Source organism: Centroberyx gerrardi, chromosome 8, assembly GCF_048128805.1.
Source record: "Centroberyx gerrardi isolate f3 chromosome 8, fCenGer3.hap1.cur.20231027, whole genome shotgun sequence".
In the NCBI taxonomy this organism is placed as follows: domain Eukaryota; kingdom Metazoa; phylum Chordata; class Actinopteri; order Beryciformes; family Berycidae; genus Centroberyx; species Centroberyx gerrardi.
The window spans coordinates 17753803-17775052 of record NC_136004.1 but is presented as its reverse complement, the minus strand read 5'-3'; the positions used below and the strand labels follow the sequence as shown (position 1 = coordinate 17775052).

General features: G+C 40.4%; 3 protein-coding genes across 5 annotated transcripts; 1 reads left to right on the top strand and 2 right to left on the bottom strand.

The window, feature by feature from the left end:
• Positions 1-215: 215 nt before the first annotated feature.
• Positions 216-2178, bottom strand: c8h2orf68 (chromosome 8 C2orf68 homolog). The gene is made up of 4 exons (XM_071920920.2): positions 1987-2178; positions 1522-1637; positions 1297-1442; positions 216-1198 (listed from the first exon to the last, which is right to left on the bottom strand). The coding sequence occupies exons 1-4, from the start codon at positions 2094-2096 to the stop codon at positions 1076-1078; spliced, it is 495 nt and encodes a 164-aa protein (XP_071777021.1). The 5' UTR covers positions 2097-2178; the 3' UTR covers positions 216-1075.
• A 1879-nt stretch (positions 2179-4057) lies between these two features.
• Positions 4058-9720, top strand: usp39 (ubiquitin specific peptidase 39). Its single transcript, XM_078285220.1, has 13 exons — positions 4058-4236; positions 4539-4617; positions 4725-4823; positions 4914-5046; positions 5227-5379; positions 5489-5714; positions 5859-5933; positions 6345-6412; positions 7068-7256; positions 7853-7995; positions 8300-8435; positions 8608-8694; positions 9416-9720. The coding sequence occupies exons 1-13, from the start codon at positions 4176-4178 to the stop codon at positions 9467-9469; spliced, it is 1503 nt and encodes a 500-aa protein (XP_078141346.1). The 5' UTR covers positions 4058-4175; the 3' UTR covers positions 9470-9720.
• Positions 9721-9849: 129 nt separating this feature from the next.
• Positions 9850-15159, bottom strand: sftpbb (surfactant protein Bb). Of its 3 annotated transcripts, none has more exons than XM_071920916.2 (11): positions 15028-15159; positions 14586-14647; positions 14083-14157; positions 13564-13686; positions 13298-13435; positions 13106-13186; positions 12815-12998; positions 12562-12704; positions 11636-11716; positions 10997-11107; positions 9850-10364 (listed from the first exon to the last, which is right to left on the bottom strand). In XM_071920916.2, the coding sequence occupies exons 1-11, from the start codon at positions 15077-15079 to the stop codon at positions 10329-10331; spliced, it is 1086 nt and encodes a 361-aa protein (XP_071777017.2). In that variant the 5' UTR covers positions 15080-15159; the 3' UTR covers positions 9850-10328. The 3 variants fall into 3 exon arrangements, with proteins under 3 accessions (XP_071777017.2, XP_071777020.2, XP_071777018.2); XM_071920919.2 differs by having other exon boundaries at positions 13106-13180; XM_071920917.2 differs by having other exon boundaries at positions 13298-13432.
• Between the last annotated feature and the right edge of the window lie 6091 nt (positions 15160-21250).

Below are 21250 nucleotides of genomic sequence, written 5' to 3'. Positions count from 1 at the left end.
CGTTGCATGGTGATTAATGTATGACTAGATATCAGTTACGGTAATTTACAGTGTGTGTATTACACAAACTGTAAGATTTCAAAACTTCTTTAACCTGGAATTGCTGTGACTCAGTGAAATGCTGACCTCAAGTTTTCAACGAATTTAGTAAGTAATACAGAAACTAAGAAACAACCACATACACATTCAATGGCTATTAAATTCCATATGCACACACACCCAGACACCATTGGAAAGTAATAAATGGCTTTTATATGTAATACTGTGACTACAAACTCAAAAATATTACAGTATCAAAAATAAAACTCTCTCAAAAGCCTAAAATAAATTAGGATATAGGACGCCATGAAACACAGTTGCCACACAAACGCATTATAATGGCTGCATCCACAAAAACTCTCCAACAACTCAATAAGCTCTTTAAACATGGGTGACATGATAAATGACATTAAATGTAACTCATATGATTAAACAAAATTAAACTCTCACATTTTTTAAGCATAACAGGCTGATGTTCCATTCACAGCACTTTACCAAAAAGTTCAAATCCCATCTATAAAAACTAGACCTTTGTAAACACAGGAAACACACAGCATGTGTTCCGTAGAGTGGGAGGGTTAAACTGTGCTCTGTGATAGAGTACCTATTCTTTTCTGACTTTTACTTTTACTTAGAAAGCATTGACTCTCTCCGCTCTGTCGTTCAAGAGAGGGACAACAAGAGTTCATAGGTCCAGTCAGCTTGGAGGTGAACAATGTGGCCCTACAGGTGTGGCTCAGGGTCTGAGGTAACAGTCTGATGTATTGTAGTAAACATGAGGACGGCCCGCTCCCTGTTAAGTGCTATTTAGTCATTGCCAGGGAGCAGTAAGAACACAAGAGTCCGCTTGATCGTGGGACATCACCTTAGACCTCAGCTGACGTCGTACAGTATCCCCGAGTCCTCGTTACTCCTCCAACACTGTCAATAGCGTCAATGATTATCAGGAGCGTAGAGCATCACATGATCTATTGCTCTGCTGGCCTTTCCGTTCTAGCTCCTCTGTCACCATGATCTTCCTTTCTTAGAACGTGATTCAGCGTTTGTCTCGCCGTTTGTCCATTTCCTTTCGAATCCGGGCCTCTAGTGCGGTCCTCATGGCCGAGTCCAGGATGTTCTTCGCCGCCACGCGCTCCACCACCTTCTCCGGCTTATCCTCCTTAGAGACAGACAGAGGAGAGTATGAGGACGCACAGTACAGGCCAAAGCAAAGCAACAAAAGGGACAGAATCATCAGTCGAAGGGATGTGCATTAACCTTGTGGACGATGAAGGACGTAATGGTACCAGAGTCTGCCTGGTAGTCGAGCCAGAAGAGTTCAGTCCCGTGGGTCTCCGTCTCTGTGCTGGACCCGGACTCGTTCCACTCCTCAGTCTCTGCCCCGACCCCTGGCTCTGAGCCATCTGGAAACGAGCACACACACACAATCAGTGGGTTAGCTGTCACAGGCTAAATGTTTACAGCACAGTAGATCGCTCTTACATCTTCGTCGAGGATTGTACACTTGGATGTCAGGCCGCCGAGGGCGTCTGGGGGTTGTAGTGTGCCTCCGCCGCTGAAGCTCTTTGGCTTGCTTGACTTCCTTATCATAGTCGTCTCTAAAACAGACAGGGAATCAACATGTTCTTATTGTCTGGACTGTGTTTATAACGGACATACAAAGACATACAGTGCGGGAACATGGCCAGTTATTTAAACTGCAACAACAGGGCATCTGGGGCAAACAGCAGCACAAGGCCTGAGCAAACTCTCTCGTCATGTTTTGACATTGTGTGCATGCGCAGCAAGAGTGAGTGGGCGTATTAACGATAGCTCGTCTACCAATGAATTGTCCTTGCATTTCCCCCCATCTGATCAACTCACATTTAAAAAATATATACAGATAATGTGCCCAAATGTAAAGAAGTAGCATGCTAGCTGATAGCACTAGCTTGGAAGACAGGTCACCTAGCAATCTGGTTCCTCCGAATATGGTGCAGGAAACCGTGGCTCATGTCCAAACGACCCCCGCGTTTATATTTCAGCTCGTGCACCTCATCGTCTCTCAAAATGTCCATTTCAATAAATAGTTTGGATATGATAGCTTAACAGTATTTATGAGTAAACGTTAATAACTGCAACAAGTCTCGTAGCACTGTACCCCACACAAAGCTGCATACATGTAAGTTGCTGTCCAATTAAAACGCTTCCGGGGTTTAAAAATTAAGCTTTGTTTGTATATAAGCGTTTTAAAAACTAAGTTCATCATGCGCTTTATAGAGCATAAAAACAAGAGATTGCATAAATTCAGTCAATAATAAAATATAAAGAATTTAAAACCTAAGCATGTGATGTTACAATAATTTGTGCCATAATCCAGGGTGAGCATTTATACAGAAGCCCAATTCATCTGTCAGAAGAATAATGTACTAAAAATAGGTATTAACCTACAAATGGTGATAATAGAGGACATGAGGCGACACTGTTATAAATCTACAGGACAATCAGACAGACCTGTTCACCGGCCAAATTCCAGGACTGGGTGAGGAGTGTGTGTCACAGGGTTATCAAACGGCCACCGAAGCATCCTAAGAATTGTTATAGAAAGCAAGATTATGAAAACAGGTTTTAATAAGTTATTTAAAAGACTGAACTGGTTTAGCTAGCCTAAACTCCTCAGGCAGGTTACTCCACAGCATTGCGGCCCTTTGGTCTTGAGTCTAGACTAGAAGAGACAGGAGGGCTCTGCCTCAGGACCTCGGGGTGCCGTTTTGCTCCTAGGTAAAAGGTTGGAAATGGAGGGGTTAAAGAATGCTGTGCTAATCTGTGATTATCAACTCTATACAATTTCCCATTTGGCAGACGCTTTTATCCAAAGCGACAAACTCTATCTCTATGTTTCAGACAGAAACCCTGTGGCAGCATTCATGAGCTGCAGGTGCAGGAGTGAGAGGGACTTTTAAGTGAGCCAGGATGGGATTACAGTAATCTACAGGAAAGGAACTAAATACATGAATGACCTTCTCAGAGTCAGCTGAGGATAGTAAAGGTTCCCCAGTTTACTGTGGATGATAGAGTCAGAGGGACGGAAAAGAACAAAGTCAGATTTATTGTAAGATCTTTATGTCTAAAAATCACTTAAGCAGACTGTCAAGATATTTGACCTTTAACGGGCGGTGCAGCTGGGTGTCAGGGTTTGGAATGCATGATAAATTCCAATTCAATTCCTGGAGTGGAATTGGAATTGCACCCAGCTCTAAGGAAACAGAATTGGAATTTAATTGGAATGACAGGAAACAGAATTGAATTCCATTAAATTCCATTAAATTTCACTTCTATGAGAGGCTGTCTTGACTTGCTAAACATTATAAATCAGAGTTGAAAGAGAGAGAGATCCGCACACCAAATAGCTCCTGTATAAAGGACTTTACACAGCAGAAAATAAAAGTCCTTTATACGGGAGCTATTTGGTGTGCGGATCTCTCTCTCTTTCTTTCAACTCTGCAAGGTATTTTTTGATCCAGCACCCACCCTATTGGGTATTGGGATGTGCGCGTCTTTTTTTTAATTTATTTATTTTTTTTTACCATTTTTCAAACATTATAAATCAAACATTATGAATCAAACACAAGTTAAACAACTTCCTGAACTAATTCCAATTCTGTTTCCTGTACGTTTTTTCCAATTCCAATTCCTCTGTTGAATTTGAATTGATGAGTTCATTCATGAATTGACCCCAAACCTGCTGGGTGTCATCTATATCAATGACACACTATGTAGCCTACCTATGATGCAGTTATGATACAAATATATAAATTGGAAGAATGATCATTAACATAAAGGTCATTATTAATAATATGTGTATTTTATTAAATACATCAACAGTAGAGCTACCAAAAATGTACGTTATCACATAGGCAATCAAGGATTATTTAGGGCGAACAAGGCTCGCTTTGATAACACTGGCTCTAAACTCCGGGTTAAGTTTTAGTCGACCATTTACTATTGCGGCGTTCACCACCGCGAGTTTCGATGCGCACGGTGTTTGCGAAGAGCTCGACCCATTCATCTCTTCAGCATTTTCAGCTAAAGTTGTTCCTTCTATATAACTGTTTTGATATTTCGCTCGCTAGCTGATACTGCAGTTAACTGCTGCGATGGTCTCTCTGAAGCGAGAAAGAGACATTGAGCTGGATGATGATGACGAGGAAGACGGAGGCAAGATTATTTACCTTATAATGCTAGCTAGCTGCCCTGGTTAGCCTGTAGCTAACGTTAGTAGCAAAATGAAGGTGCGCTCGATTTTGTTTGCGTGGTGGTCCAGTCATAAACATATGGCTCACTAAGGACCACTTGAAGTTTAACCAGCATAATATAACCAACTGCACCGTCTACCCAACGCACCGTCACGTGTAATCGACCATCCCCAATCAGCCCAAATGCTGGGCTTGCTACTTGTTGGTTAGCCTCATTCTGTGGAGCACAAAAAATTTAACTGTTTGTTTCATCTAATGTTACAGTAGCAGCCAAAATAGGACGAGGACGTGACACAGAAGACCGCAGAAGCCGTCACTGTCCTTACCTCGACACCATAAACAGGTAATGTAACGTTAGCTTAGCATAGCTAATGTTACGGCTAACGGTAGTCAGCCTTGTCTCATCAAAGCTCGATAGCTGAATCTCCTTTCTGTTTGTTTATCCTCTAGGAGTGTGCTGGACTTTGACTTCGAGAAGCTATGCTCCATCTCTCTGTCCCACATCAATGTCTATGCCTGTCTCATATGTGGGAAATACTTTCAAGGTAGGTGAATTATCTCATGACTTCACCCAGGATCCATGACCTAACGTTAGTCTTATTTTGACTGTTTATGTATGTTTGTGTCCCCCGCAGGTAGAGGTCTGAAGTCTCATGCTTACACTCACAGTGTACAGTTCACCCATCATGTGTTCCTCAATCTGCACACACTCAAGTTTTACTGTCTGCCAGACAACTATGAGATCATTGACTCTTCGCTGGAGGACATCACAGTAAGTGAAGTGATGGTTTTATAGACTGACAACATGTTGTTAAATCAGATATACTTCTGATACCAGGCTTAGAATTGATCTTTGTTTCAGTACAGCACTGGCTTTTTAGTAAAGCAGACTTAAACCACATGGTGTATGTCTTTGTGTGTCTATAATTTCTTGACACTTCTTTCTCTGCAGTATGTGCTGAAGCCCACGTTCACCAAGCAGCACATCTCGGGGCTGGACAAGCAGGGTAAGCTGTATCGAGCCTATGATGGCACCACCTACCTGCCAGGCATTGTAGGGCTCAACAACATCAAGGCCAACGACTACGCCAATGTGGTGTTACAGGTACGAATGCTATCTGCCACACTGGGCCTTACCTGGACTGAGGCTTGAACCTTTTCAATAATACTGACAAACTTGCCCTCTGCCATTTTCCGTTTGTTTACCATCCAAGGCTCTTTCCAATGTTCCACCACTGCGGAACTACTTCCTGGAAGAGGAAAACTACCGGGGAATCCGCAGGCCACCGGGGGACATCATGTTCCTCCTGGTGCAGAGGTTTGGTGAGCTGATGCGCAAACTGTGGAACCCGAGGAACTTCAAAGCTCACGTGTCTCCCCATGAGATGTTGCAGGCTGTGGTGCTGTGCAGCAAGAAGAACTTCCAGATTACCAAGCAAGGTAGCGCACATGTTACCAGAATACAGTGTTGCACAGCGTGCTTCAGTTCTCAAGAATAGAGGATTCACAGCAAATAGGCCTTTAGCACATGCTGCCCAGTGGAGAATGAGCTGTGTTGCTGATTGATTGTTGTCTGTTCTGCAGGGGATGCTGTGGACTTCCTGTCTTGGTTCTTGAACGCCCTGCATGGCGCTCTTGGAGGCACAAAGAAAAAGCCATGTGAGTGGGAGGAGATACAGGGGGTTTTAATCTCTTATTGTTGGATCATAATATATATGTAATTAAAGAACATTACTCTTTTTCGTGTGATATTCAGATGTTTATTTGGCATGAGAGTTGTTGGTGAATCAGGTCAAATTGGAATTTATGATTTGATTCTCTGGTAATAGCAATATAAATATCAGTGAAATTTAGACAACTCTAATGGTAAATTGGATTAGAAGGAAAAACTGCAATACTTTTTAATACTAAATGGGGATGATTTTGCCCGAAATTTGCAAAAAAGTCTACTTGCGCCAACTAGTCTTACTTTCCTTTAGTATTTGAGCTGGCAAGTTTTGCCATTGTTTTTATGTCTGTTAGAGAAACAAGAATTAACCTCTGTCCTCATCTGTCTTTCTGCCATTACAGCAATCATTACCAAAGTATTTCAAGGCTCCATGCGGATCTTCTCCAAGAAGCTTCCACACCCAGATTTAGTAAGTTGACCATTGTTGACCAAAGTGCTTCGAAGATAGTTCTGAGCTGAAAAACTGAATTGACCTTCTTGTCAAACTGGTGGCTGAATTAAAGATCACACCATGATATTTGGCATAGGGTTTAACATAAGTGGCTAACTGGCCCAAGGTTTTTGTAATAATTTTGATGGAATCAGGGGCTCCAAATGAAAAAAGTTCAGATCTTCTCTCGTTTAGCTGGAGAAAGTTTTGGGCCGTCCAACATTTAATGTCATCAAGCCAGTTCCTGAGATGAATTTGCACTGGAGATAAAGCTGGGAGATCAAACTGGGTATTGTGTGTGTGAAACAGTGAAAGTAAATGAATGGCACAACCCAGTAGGAAAATGCAAATGGGGAAGACAATTGGATCTAGAATAGAAACTTGAGGGACCCTGAAAGAAATGCTAGAGGAGGAGGATGAAAAATTGTCACTGATGAGGTTCTGTTTCTCAGATAAAATGCAAACCGAACCAGGGCAGATATAATATGTATTTTATAAGTGCCTTCAAATCTGCCTCTACTGAGACTGTCAATCAGTGGTTGACTGTGAATCTTATGGTTGGTGACATGTGATTTTAAGTTCTCTGTCAGAAGTCACAGTTTTTTTTAATTTCATTTTATTTTATTTTTTTCAGCCGCCAGAGGAGAAGGAGGCGTTGCTCCTGAAGGACGAGTACCAGGAGGAGATGTCTGAGTCCACCTTCCTGTTCCTGACCCTTGACCTCCCAACAGCTCCACTGTACAAGGATGAGAAGGAGCAGCTTATAATCCCGCAGGTCCCTCTCTTCAACATCCTGGCTAAATTCAACGGCAGCACAGAGAAGGTACCGACTGCACCCTCTAGTGTTATAATCATTAGCAAGAATGATGGAAAACAAGTCGATGGTCCTGTTTTACATTACTGCAATGAGATCAAAACTAGACATTGTGAACTTCAAGTAAAGACTAGAATAAAAATGTTTGAATGTCATTGACAAAAAAGTGACATTAAAATTAACAATCTAAGAGTTTAGTGCTCTTTCAGTTTGAATATCACATCTTTTTGCCTCTGATAATGAGCCTTGTTAATTTCCATGGCAACCGGGGCCACAATAAAAGAACTGTGACCGCTTGATTTTATGGCTCTGGTACTGCAGTCCTTCAAAGTAGGAAAACAACAAAAAAGTGACATAAATCAATGTGACCATAATCTATATTAAAATGTCTTTACTGTCTACGTCATGTACGATTTTTTTTTTAGACTAAAACTGGATGATATGATTAAAATGTGACTACAATGCACATTTAGTCAAAACTGAAACAAAATGTGTAATTACTGCAGCAGTTCACACTGCTTCCTTCAGACGACAGATTGACGCAAGTATTATAACTTCAGCACACTTTGTATCTGTGCACCGTTTTCTGTGTCATTTGCATTCAGGAATACAAAACCTACAAAGAGAATTTTCTCAAAAAGTTCCAGTTGACCAAACTGCCTCCGTACCTCATCTTTTGCATCAAAAGATTCACCAAGAACAACTTCTTTGTGGAAAAGAACCCCACCATTGTCAACTTCCCTATCACGTAAGTGCTGTTCATTTGTCTTAAGACACAGTATGGCGTTCTGGCGGAAGGCTTTTATTCAACAGTACCATGAGGTGCATACATTTTTAGCACATGTGGCCACATTGAGGAAATAAAACCTTCACAGTATCAGTGAGCTACAGAGGATCAGATTCCATCACAACCGTACAACTGTATAATGAAGAGTCTCTGTTTGGGTTTACCTCCATTTTATATTGTAACTCTATGAGCAATGGTGTCACGCACTTATGTTTTGTCCTTATTATGAATGTGTATATTTTAATCATTATATTTGCTTCACCAGGAATGTAGACCTTCGTGAGTACTTGACAGAAGAAGCCCAAGCAACAGAGAAGCACACAACTTATGACCTGGTCGCCAATGTGGTGCATGATGGGAAGCCCACTGAGGGAGCGTACAGAATACATGTCTTGCATCATGTATGTTGCAGCTAAATATTCCTGAATTTTTCCTGATTTCTCTTGGCATTAACCACAGACAAAACAACAAACCCTTTCAATTATGTTATGACCAAGCAAGCATTCTGTTAGTATGTGTTGCATTGACGTCATTGAAGCTCAGTATTGATGTGTTGTTGTTGTGGTTGATCAGGGCACTGGGAAGTGGTATGAGATGCAGGACCTGCAGGTGACCGACATTCTCCCCCAGATGATCACGCTGTCGGAGGCCTACATCCAGGCAAGTTCTGCCACTCCTGAAACGACACATTCCTCTCCTGTCATAATCATATTGTGCCTGTTGTAAAAGCTAAAAGTTGGTGAATACAGTGAGTCTGTGGACAGTGACACATTGTTTATTGGTTTGGCTCCACTGGGATCACCAAATCAAGTGCTGCCCATCAACTGAAAATGTTACACCAAGTGCCACCAGCACTAACCCAGCAAAATATAGGCTGCATCCCTAAGTCTGCATACATAACTTACTTGTACAGATGTACTGATTGGAGACTAGGGTTAGACCGATATATTGGTTTGCTGATATAGAGGTATTGTGTCGATATTGGCCTCTTATTGGATATTGGCCTGTCATGCTTGTCCACTGCCAATATGAAGGGGGTTCCTCCCTGACTGCAGCTACATAAAAAATTCTGTAAAACCTGCAATTCATTTTTAATTTTTATTTTTTGCATATGTTATTATTCATTTAATTATTCAGTTATGTTTAGTTGTAAATTAATTTTTCATTTAAAGGCAGAGATTAATCCTAGAATTTCCCCAACATTGAATGGTGGGTTGGTCACCCATATTGGATGAATCTTATTTGAGACCAGATTGCATTTTAAGTCATAGTGAAGTTTATATAGTCAAACTGCCTAACAAAGGATCCTAGATTTGTACTTGTTTAGAAGCTTCATGAATATGGATCCTTCTGTGGTAACAAATGTTTATTTCTGTTGTAGATCTGGAAAAGACGAGAGGGTGACGACGACACAAACAACCACACAGGGGCGTAAGAGAGGCAGGAATGTCCTCATTGTGACCTGAAGTGGTGGCACCATATTGCAAGTGTTTGGATATCCACTGAGACCTGAACTCAGCATTAAAAATGCTGAAAATAACATCAGAATTCAGAATGAGACTGGCATGAGAGGATCATAACTTTTTGTTTATAGACACAGAAAAGCAAATATGTAAATGTCTCCATGTTTTTTCACTGTTTTATCTTTTTACTGTCTGGAATTTGCTAAATAAAGTAGCTCCAAGACATCTGTTTCATTCTATATGCTGCATTTTAGTGTTAAACCTTTGATAGTTTTAGTTTGCTGTGTGTGTAGCTAGTCACACCAAGGATTGTAAAACGAGAACAGTATAACAAAAGACAGCTGTACAGCACATTATTGAGCAATCGTCCAAATAGTCTTTAATAGATACAGTATGCTCATCTGATGGGAGTTTCTGCCATGTTCACAGTCACATTGACGTTCTTATGCTAATATACAGAATAACACTGTTCACAAGACTGCAGAAACTGATATTTTAGACTGAATCCCAGCCTCAGTCTTATTTGCGATTACACAACACATTTCATGCAAACTTAATAATTTCAAGATGAATGTTGTTTATGGGCGCTTGACTTAAATAGCATGTGAGAAGGAGCAGTTCTCTGGAAAGTAAAAACCTGCTTAAAAAATGTGGATTCAATACACCCGTAAAAAGTAAGAACTGATCAGTGCAATACATCTGCAGAAAGTAAGAGTCAATCAGTGCAATACATTTGTAAAAAGTCGATCAGTGCAATACATCTGTAAAAAGTAAAGTTGTTTTTGCAGACACTTTTTCAGAGCTTCAGTCAGTCTGGCAGGTTGGTTCTCTCTAGTTCCACATGTATTTCTCACAGAAGGCCAGATTCTAGAGGGGAAAAAATGGAGGAAAAAAGTCAGATGTGAAACGGAAGCAACTTTCTGCTGCTGATGTGCAGGTTAACAGTGGTTAGGCCAGCGTATCAGAGGAGTGCTAGGTGAGAAAAGATCCCTTTGTGTGCTCTTGGATGGCATGGTTTCAGTTTCAGATTTTAATAATGTGTTTTCCCTATCACTTGTAGCAGATGCAGCCTTCCAAATTGTCTGAACACAGGCACTGACAGTAGCATTGGTTGATTGCTAGAATTAAACTAGACAATTTATCCATCATAGACCTATACACCAGAATCAAAGGAGGAGTAGCCTAAAATCTCTCCAAAGGAGTAACTGGATATGGAAGGCTCAAAATGAAAGGGAAAGAACACAACAGGAATTTGTTTGAAAGGGATTTTGTAAAGTACTGAAGATGAAAGCCTGCATCAGCTTGAATGGCTGTGAATCGATCTTAACAGGCAAAGAATGGGATAACTCAGGTAGCCCATCCTGCAACTAGCTGGTTGAAGGTTCATGGAAAAACTTGTACAGTGTGGGCTTTGACAGAGCTGTCCTGCACATCACTTTAGTTTAGCTGAGCTGTTTATCAAACAAGATGATATGGTTATCTAATTGAGTTTAACTTACACCACACTTCTGAGCAATTTTACTGTCTTTGCACCAGTAGCTGGGTCCCAAGGTACAGCGGTCCTTTCCCAGAGGCTCCAGCTTCTTCACAGCAGCACACAGATCAACTCTCTAGAGGACACATGAGAGAAAAGCTGATCATAAATTGAACTTGATCAAATGAAAACATCTGAGCATGACTATGAAAGCCTTCACACTGAGGTCATGATTGGTGTTCGGTGGAACTGGACTTGGGCTTATCATACTGTTGTAAACTATGTAAGGACATCATGTGTTTGAGGGGAGACTACAAACCAGGTGTCAGACATGTTACTGTCTGACACCTGGTTTGTGGTCTCCCCTCAAACAACACGAGGCAACTTTACATGCAAATCCTTGCAACTAATCACAAATTTTGGAGTGCATCTTTGAGCCACCTAAGCATTGTGGGCCGAGTGGTGGTACACTCCATGTCAGTGTACTCACATCTGCCAAGGTAAAGGAGTCTATGCTTGACATTCAAAGCATTACTGCTCCACAAAAACATTGCAGACAGGCCCTCTTGTGGTAGCAGTAGTGCTGTGCTACTTTTGAATATCTACAGTTATTCAGTTATTAGGTCAATGTACATGTAACTTAAAAAAAGGAAACTATTCTTACTTCACAAGCATCTGGAACATCCATCTGGTTTCCCAAAACCTTCTGCAGCCTGGAGCCATAGAGTTTGGTAAACGCCTCACACTGAAAAGAGCAGACGAGCAGTGAGTCAGTTTACTGCTTTTCACATTGAATGCCAAAGGTTTTTTCTTATTCTGTCTTATTCAATAAATATGGCAATAAGCCATGAGAGTCCATGCTTTACAGTGATTTTAGAATGGGTAGGATGCAATGATTATAGTAAATAAAGTTAATAAAAAGTTAAAAAAATAAAATACTCCAGTGCTTTTATTTTTGAGAAGAGGTAACTTGAGGTGAAGAACATGTAGCCTTTCTCTAGCTTAGATCCAGGAGTCAACAAAAATAGTCTTTGCACTTCACCAGTGTTAATTTTGGGCAGGTTATGGAGCAATTTAGTGACGGCCAGAGCTGGCAACAGGACTTTGTAATGCACCTGTTTCTCAATGCGGAAGCCGTTACCATGACGATGTGAAAAGGGCCTATATCAGACATACTCAGTTCAAGAAGGACCTAATGAAAGTCGTCCGGTCTCTTAGCGACATCAGCACATGTACATTCTTGCCCTTTTGGCAAGCATAAAACATAACAATATTTAAATGTAATTCTTCCGCCCAGCAATGTAGTTCCTTAACAATACTAAACATGATCGCTGAGCAACACATAAGTACTGGGATGAGTGGTGTCTTTCTGTTAGCGCATTAACATTTAAATCAACAGTTATGTAGCCACAGGTATGAGTTCTTTGGATATTTTATGAGGGCTCCAATCAGAGCTGAGGACAAGAGCTTATCAGAACAATGTTGAGGTTTAAAGTTACAGTGGCTTGCGAGGAATGTCGTAACTCCAGCTTATGACATTCCTCACAAGCAAGAAGGGATTGTAACTCATATTTGTGGGTTTGGTTAGACCTTCGGGATGGCACTGGGGTGATGGAGGCACACAGACTGGAGGAAGGAGGAGGTGTGAGGCTCAGTGGAGTTGAGACCCAGGTGGAGTCGGCTCAGGACGGCCAGCGTACGGCACGACTCGCAGTCAGACGGGACGAGCGTCTCTGGGGAGTCAGCAGAGCATTAACTTGGACACGGTGAGGAAGAGTGAGGTGCAGGTTTAACCCATAAGCAAATATTAACCAAATATGGTCCTCATACGCTTCCAGCTCACCTGTACCCGACATGTCCGTGAACAAACAGAGGTGCAGCATGGCACAGATTGAGTGAGGGGCAGCCGACGATAAGAGGAAGTCGATTATCTGCTTGCCGTATTTATTGATGAAATCGTCACATTGCTCCTCATATTTTTCAGGCAGAAGACCACAGACTTCTCCCATGAGCTTCACTATAGCGTCCTGCAAGCCCAGAAAGAGAGAGGAGGGTGTCATATAGATGATGTGATGCATAGTGAAGGATATCCACCTGAAGCAGTTAAGTGATATGAAAAAAAAAAAAGAGTCACCTCGGTCTTATTTTTAGGCAACATGTCCTCCAGTTTCTTCATGAGAAACAGACATAGGGTGCACTGCGGGTTGACCTGCTCCTAGAGAGAGATTCAGTGATAAAGAGAGCCACTCTGCATGTAGCATTTATATAAAAAAAGATCATATAAGTTTCACTTAAGCCATTTTAACTTTCACTTCCCCTTTCTCACCCTAGCATGTGTGTTGGTGCCTGTGCTGAGAGCAGAGCTGGGTGAGTCTTTATTGGTGACAGGCTGGGGAAGTTTCAGCGTTTCCTTCTCTGATTGGACAGCACAGAGTCCCAAGACCATACAGGCCTCACCTGGCTGCTGCAAAAGAGGAGGAATGATGGAGATAATCATACATTAAAGGTGATCATTTAAGGCCAAAAAGCATATTGTGTTTCCATATGCCTAAACAGAAGCAGCAACCTGTGAATAAAGGGCTAAACTCTCACCAGGTGACCAGCTGTATATTGCAGGATTTTCGGCAGATACGTCTTCACCTGGGAATCACACTCAGATACCCGTTCGCTAGGGAGGCGCCGGCACAGAGCATGCAGGGTTTCATAGAGAATTTCCTGCACAAGCACAACAATCTGACTGACTTTCTATGGTTACACAAAAATGTTGGGTTTCTATTCTGGTCAAATTAATCAGAAGTGAAAGAGGAACTAGGGAGATGTAAGGATACATTTTATTATTTTATGACTATTTCATTATGACTACCAAGTCAGCACATGAAACCTGTACTTTTGAGATGAAAAAATCATATTGCAGTGCTCTGACATTTAAATATTAGTATTATTCTCCTTCAATCTGTGTTCACACTGGGAAATATACCAACTACTGTTTCTTACCTGCATCCGATTCAGGTTTAACTTTTTAGACGTTAAATAGATCCAAACTGCTACATACGACTGCCACCGTTTCCTTACTAACTAACTATGCAGCGTAACACTTAGCAACATTCTCACCTGAGTGTCTTTGTTGGAGATCATGTCTGTGAAAAGCTCAAGGATCTGGCTGCACTTTGAACAGGTACCTGATGTCTAATGAGGAGAAGCCACAGGTGAGAGAATAGTTCAGGTCTGAGGAAATTGAGCTTCATCGATGTTCAGAACATTTTCAGTAAAAAACAAAAACAAGAAACTAACAGGATTTGCCAATGTTTTTCCTTTTAACTACGGTGCTGATTCTTAACTACTTATATCAACTTTGAATGTAATAAAAGTAAAGGAAATGATTATTATTGATGCCCGTTGACTTTAGATGAACTACTGAACTATTTTTAAGTTCAACAAGATACATATATGCGAAAAAAAGCAGATGTGAACAAGGTTTTGGTAATTTTTGTATGTAGTGTGTATGTATATGTCGATATTTATGGAATCTTATTCCATATGTACGCATGATGGCCTAGTCATCATCTGACAAAATTGTGACAATGCACAGATCAGGAGATAAGAACAAGTCTCACCAAAGATTGCTGTGTGATATCCCACTTGGATGAGAGAGGGTCTTTGATGAACCTGGAGTCGCCTTGAGTGAAAACACCCAGACAGAGACAAAGAGAGATGACATTGTTTTATGTTTCTCCATGTTTTGGCAACACCGACATTGTCATTCATGTGAAAAAAGCATTTTGAATTTGAATTTGAGAGAGAGAGAGAGAGAGAGAGAGAGAGAGAGAGAGAGACAGAGAGACAGAGAGACAGACAGGGAGACAGGGAGACAGAGATATTCACTGGTCCAAACATTAATATATCAGGATGGGTCAGAATGCAGAACTCCTTCCCGACAATAAATGTGTTTCGAAATGCTGAAATTACAATCTGACCTATGACAACAAGATTTATGGCGACTGATCAGGTGACAGTGATGTAAACAGTTAAGTCACTGTTAATAAACCGTCATCTTACCAGGGCAAAGAAACACCATGAAGATCACCAGGATAAAGCCGAACACTGCCATCGTGTCGGTAAAACACAGCACGATATGAGAAGCGCAGATGGGTTGGTGACACAGAAGCTTTAATAAAATCAGTACTGTTATTTAGTCGGACCGGAAGCACGGGTTGACTGTCACCCAATCAGAGCGAGAGCTGTAACGCGCAGGCGCAGTTGAACAAATAGGCCTACACTTGGTATTTTGAGTTTCTACTCAACTAAAATAAGATTATGCACTTTACTGATTCCCTAGGCGACATTCGGGTGTCACAGCAGCAATTGGCAGAACCATGTAGGCTACAGTCTATTGTCAGAATAAAGTACAGGGAATGTAATAAGGTAAGCTAATATAAATAATACATGAAAGACATAAGGCAATATAAATAAATATAAAACTATAAAATTATGACAATAAAAATATAAAACTATCAAAATTGTCTAAAGTATCTAAAGTGGTGTTGAGCATTTGAGTCCTGTCTGTGTAATAAATCCAACTAACACACACAGACTAACCTGGTAACATTTGTGACGACACTTGCAATGTGGTAAATAAAAAAGTGGATAAACTATGACCTCCAGTCGGTGATCATAGTAAGGTATCACAATCAGCAATATAAACAAAAATAAATTCTATTTTCAAATAACTGTAAGCTAACCATAGGTCTATATTCATATAGGCTAACTACAGAGGTTTAATGGATAGAAAGGACGTCGTGATTTCCTCTGGTAGCCTACCTATCATGGCTTCCATTGAATTTTGATAATGTTGTCATGTAGGCTAAATGGACACTGTCCCATGTGTGGACAGAGCGTGAGACTCATAAAGTCAGTAGAATGTTAATCCAAATCATGCCGTTGCAATGATGACGCATCAGCTTTCTGAGTCTCATGAGCCAAATCAACTCTGATTTCCATGGCAACATTATCAAACATTCTATGGCAGCCATTGTAGTGTGCCAGCCAAATGACCATTGAATATTTGAATGGGAATGAGGCTAACGTACATAAGTTTTACGAGTTTTTATGACATAGCCTTTAGCCTACTATGAAGGTCACAAATATGTATTACCTTGCCTAAATATGCGAACCATGTTCATAGAACTAGCCCATGTAATTATATTAGCCTATATAGCCTATGTCTAATCAAATAGCCTATGAATTCCTATTCTCCGTTATTCCATTGCACAATAAGTGCACAACTCCTCCAATTATGTGTCTCATGTTTCATGAAGACACACCAGATGACCAGTAGATGGCAGTAGAGCAGAACATTAGAGCATCTGTTGAAGCCGCCTGGTTATTAGCCTACTGTAAAGGCTTTCTTTCTATACGAATTATGTAGCCTAAAAAAGGCCCTGACATGCCAATGTCGGCCGTCGCCGCTGGTTCTTTGATGTCGGTTTGGTGTGTCAGGGCCTTAAGGCATGGCTTACATTGAAACAAACAGATATACAAGTATTAAATATGTTACCTATATTCATAATGTGTTGCATAGGAATAGGGACAAAAGAATGGTAAAATCACATATCACGAGTTGGTTGAAGTGCGTAGTTTACAGGTTTGATGAAGTTAGCCTCAGAGCCAAATTCTCTCCGGTTTGAGACACTTCTAACCTCCAGACATTGTGGGTGTGGGGTTTTGTGTTAATGAGGTACCAGACATTAGAAAACAAGACTGGAATCAGACTCCGAAAATAATAAATGAAACATGGTCCTTGAGCATATTGACATGGACGTTATTTGTTACAGGGGCGGACTTGGTGTTTTTGGGGCTGAAGGCAAGCATAGGGCCCCCTGAATCCCAACCCTCACCCTTTTCAATACATCCTTTCTATACATTACTTTCAAGTTGGGGCTGAGCAAAATATCGGCATGCATGGGCTGGCTGACCAGCACTGGAGCTGATCTCTGCTGACTGAGAAAACAACGATACTCACATGGTGTCACTCACCTTGTTCTGATGCTGGTCACCATTCTCCTCATCTTCAACATCATGATCTCTTTTTAATATTTACTTAATTGGCTCTGAGTATCAGTTGGCATGGCAGCACACTCACTGTCATTGTTGCTGTTGGTGCTGGCAATGGACCTAACGCTTGAAAAATAAGCTTGTACTTGATATGTCTTTTGTGGGGCCTTTTAGCTGCTGAGGGCCTAAAACAGTTGCCTATCTTTGCCTAAAGAACGCCCTTAATTTGTGACCGCCCTTAAACTGGATCTCCCCTCGTTTACCAAGTATAAAGGCCAACTGTTGAATCTAAATGTGCAGAGAAAGGAGCCAGAATATTAAACTATAAGGGGCTATAGAGAAAAATGTAATTCTCAAATGGATTTAAAAGGACCAATCCTATGTGTTTTAGGATGAATTTATCAAAAGTTATAGATTAAAATTTCAGGATTCCCTTGGGAAAATTGGGTCTTGGCAGCAGCAAATACCAAATGTAGTTATGATTTGTTGAGGAAGTAGTGGAATACCAATAACTGATACTCAAAAAATACTTCAACAAAACCCTCTCTATGTGTAGATACAACATTAAAAGGAAAATATAATAAAAAGGATCACAGTATGTGTTGCCGGGCTTCAGTCCTCAGACATGGTTACAGTTTTAATGCCAATATTCACTTCAGTTTTACAACTTCTACTGCAGGCCAATAGATATTTGTGCTAAGATATTTTTTGGGAAGTCAAAAGCAGCTTTATTCTCAGGGACCCATCATCAGCTCTGTTTATCAGTGCTGAAACGTGTCTTGGCTGTGTAAGACATAGATAGGCCTGTTCATCAGTGTTTTTTTAAGCCAAAGTGTCAGGACCGTATTTACTAAGAGGCTATACCATGCGCAAAAATGCGCTTTCTCCACCTGCTTTATTAAGAACACATGCAAATCAATCAGTTGGAATTTTCCAATTAGAATACCTGAGGTGCAAGAAGTAGGTGAGTGCGCATGTCCAGTTGTAACATGCATGGCAAGCCGTTCTAATACTGAGCAGGGGAGACAGCGGATTCCCAGGCTGAGCCAGAGGCCAGGAGATGAAGGGCTGCCAAGTTTTGTCAGTGCGGATATGGCATGACTCTCTTGGTCTGAGGTTCCACTTCGTCTTTATTTCATCAAGTAGTGATCAAATAATATCATTATTATTAATAACCATAATAAATATGACTTGCCAAACTATAATTTATTTTAATATCATCCTCTGACAAGAGTAATTCTCAGATTGAACACCCTCTCTCTTATTTGTCGTCCTCTCTGTCTGTTGTGAAAAGTTTGGAGCTGTTTCCTCTGGGTGTGAAACTGTGCGCAGTTAATGCGCATTTTGGTTTAGTGAATCAATGGGAGTGAACCATTTCAATAATCTCCTCCTCCAGTTTTGAGCCCTACCATTGCCACTCTTCAATTGGGTCAAACGCTCTAGAAGTCTTGTGTCAGGTGTCTACCCAATTTCCACACATATAATTGCTTGTGCGCACAGGTTAATAGATCAGAATCGGCACTGTTTACACAAACACGTGATAAATACGACCTGCAGTTTTCCACACTTGATATAAAATGTATTTGAATGTTTTGTGAGAGAGTGAAACAAGCCACTATGAAGAAAAGCTGTTCACCCAAACCGAAAACCAATAAAAATGACAATTAAAACAAAATTATAAATATGTTTGAATTACTTTTATTAGTTTATTAGTTTAGTTTCATATTATTAGTTTAGTAATAGGCTAGTTTTAGCCTATGTATTTATTTATTTATTTGTCTGCTTGTGTATTTGTTTATCTGTCTGTCTGTGTGTTTTTTGTTGGGTATTTTAAGCAGACCTGCAGTCAGCTGTACCACAGTGCGTTGACCAACCCATTTCTGTCATAACTTCAGAGATTAGAAAGAAGCTGCAGCGGATGGTTTTATAACAGCTGGCCAATACAGCAGCAGTCACATATTCTGCAGACAGGACAAGCAAGACTGAGATTTGAGATCTTTGACTCTGAATGCGGATAACCTTGAATCATCTTCACTGCTGTCTAAAAGACTCACCATGGGTGGAAGTAACTAATTACATTTACTCAAGTTGATGTAATTGAGTAGTTTTTGTCTGTACTTGTACTTTTTGAGTATTTTTGAAGTCAGCAATTTTACTTGGTACGTTTTTGCTTAAGTATTGTACTATTTTAAATCGCATCCATTACAGAGTAGGCCCACAGACTTTGTGGCTCTCAAAGCATCAGAAACTGGACAATCATAAATTGACAAATTGTGGAGCCATTCACAGTGAACGGCCAGTCAGCAGAGAATAGAAGAGTAATCTGGTTTTACTTTGTTTGTGCACTTTATTTTGTAATTTCCAAATTTTCCAATTCAAGGAAATGAGTTTGAACTCTGTCCTCTTGTTCTTTTGCATAGATAAGAGCAGATGTAACAACGCTCTCAAGTAACACTTTCTACTCTTTCCACCACTGACAGTGTGTTTTGTTGACAGCTAGCCACCACAGCGTGTTGGCACACTTTTATTTTTTATAGCCTAGGCTAGGCAAAGGGTAGCCTATAATTTAGTGGGTGGATATCACGTTGGTTCAAGTCGTAGGCTACATCTTAGAACTTTTCAAAATTAAGGCGTTTCATGATACCTGGGAGAGCGTTTACTGGCAGATAAGGCGTCACATATGCCAAACATGAGGAAACACCAAAAACATCAGACTTCCCCGTTCCATCGCAGTGTACCAGAGAAAAATGTCACAAAACAAAAGAGACACCAAGTTACAGAGAAGTTAACACCCACACACACACACACACACACACACACACACATACACACACACACACACACACACACACACACACACACACACACACACACACACACACTAAAAACTTGCACATACAGGGTGATGTCCGCAGTAACCTATTGGGCCACTTTTCAGTTAATAAGATTGGACAACATTCAAAGAACTTTGTATTAAATCAAATGATGAGTTGTAATGGTTGTAATGGGCCTTTTTTAATATTTGTTTTGAGAAAAACAAACAACAACAACAACAACATTGAAAAAAGTATTATATACCTAATTGTTTAGGCCTTGCAGCTGCTGAAGTATAAGGAGGTCCCCTCTCAATCTATTACATGGTGTTCAGGTAAAATGGTAGGCTACATAACTGTTTTAGTTTAAAATAATTTTGTTTAATGTAATTTTAACAATATATTGACATGGCAACCACATGATTAATGTGAAGCCTGTCATATTGATAATTCATTTAATTAAAAAAGATGAATTTTAAACCCAGTTACACAGTTAAACAGTTATTACATTTTATTGGAGAATAATAATAGAAGTGTTAAAACCCTAACATTGCAACACAGCAAAACAAACAAGAAAACTCATTGTGTGTGTGTGTTTGTGTGTGAGCATGCATTTTTCTGCTGCATTTTTCTTGAAAGAGCTCACTGGTCATAATTCACATCTTTTGCTTCTAAGCCCTTTTAGATGAAGTCTGACATGCCTAGGCTACAAATACTTCAAATCTGTGGGCCTACGAGTAAAAATTGATTAATCTGATTACAGGTGCTAGGGCCTACACTCAGTAAGATTATATGAAGTATATAACATGAAGAACCACAAACGATTAATTGCCAAACAAAACGACACATTGTCTCTCCTCGTAATGAGGGCATTCAGCGGTTTGTTGAATGTCAGTTTCCAGTATTGTATCTTTAATTTCCTTGTGCATACCACTTTCTCTTCCATTCCTCCCTGCCTACTGCGGCTCCGTCAACGATCAATTAGGCATCAGCTATGTCTTACCGGCGCCAGGTCTGTTATCGCCATTTGTTCCGCGTGCTGGTGACCTGGTGACGTCAGTGAATTAATTAGGCTGCTGGTTGAATCCTTTCTGGGAAACGGAGTTGTTGTGTTGTTTTTTGGGAAATGGGGCACTGTCTATCAAAAGTTATGGTAGACACTTTGAATAGCCAATTTTATTTCAAATGGGTGAAAAATATGAAACATCAATATAGATGAGACGCCAATATAGACTCAAGAATAAACTGAAAATGAACATGGGGGTAATTCATAATCAGCTATTGAATGAGTGCCAAGTTTGAGTAACTAGACAGCAGCAGTGTTGAAAAGTGTTAATTTTTCAGTGACTTTACTTTTATTAGGCTACTTTAATTATTTTGAGTTGACAAGTTATGAGTTTGGAATTATAAGGTTC

Coding starts and splice junctions, on each gene's coding strand:
- c8h2orf68 (XM_071920920.2), bottom strand. CDS start 2,096: ATGGACATTTTGAGAGACGATGAGGTGCACGAGCTGAAATATAAACGC. Junction 1,443..1,521: donor GTACAATCCTCGACGAAGAT/GTAAGAGCGATC, acceptor GCTCGTTTCCAG/ATGGCTCAGAGCCAGGGGTC. Junction 1,199..1,296: donor CGTCCTTCATCGTCCACAAG/GTTAATGCACAT, acceptor TCTGTCTCTAAG/GAGGATAAGCCGGAGAAGGT.
- usp39 (XM_078285220.1), top strand. CDS start 4,176: ATGGTCTCTCTGAAGCGAGAAAGAGACATTGAGCTGGATGATGATGAC. Junction 4,824..4,913: donor GGGAAATACTTTCAAGGTAG/GTGAATTATCTC, acceptor CCCCGCAGGTAG/AGGTCTGAAGTCTCATGCTT. Junction 8,695..9,415: donor TGTCGGAGGCCTACATCCAG/GCAAGTTCTGCC, acceptor TTTCTGTTGTAG/ATCTGGAAAAGACGAGAGGG.
- sftpbb (XM_071920916.2), bottom strand. CDS start 15,079: ATGGCAGTGTTCGGCTTTATCCTGGTGATCTTCATGGTGTTTCTTTGC. Junction 14,648..15,027: donor CATGGTGTTTCTTTGCCCTG/GTAAGATGACGG, acceptor TTTTCACTCAAG/GCGACTCCAGGTTCATCAAA. Junction 12,999..13,105: donor TGCCTAAAAATAAGACCGAG/GTGACTCTTTTT, acceptor CTGGGCTTGCAG/GACGCTATAGTGAAGCTCAT.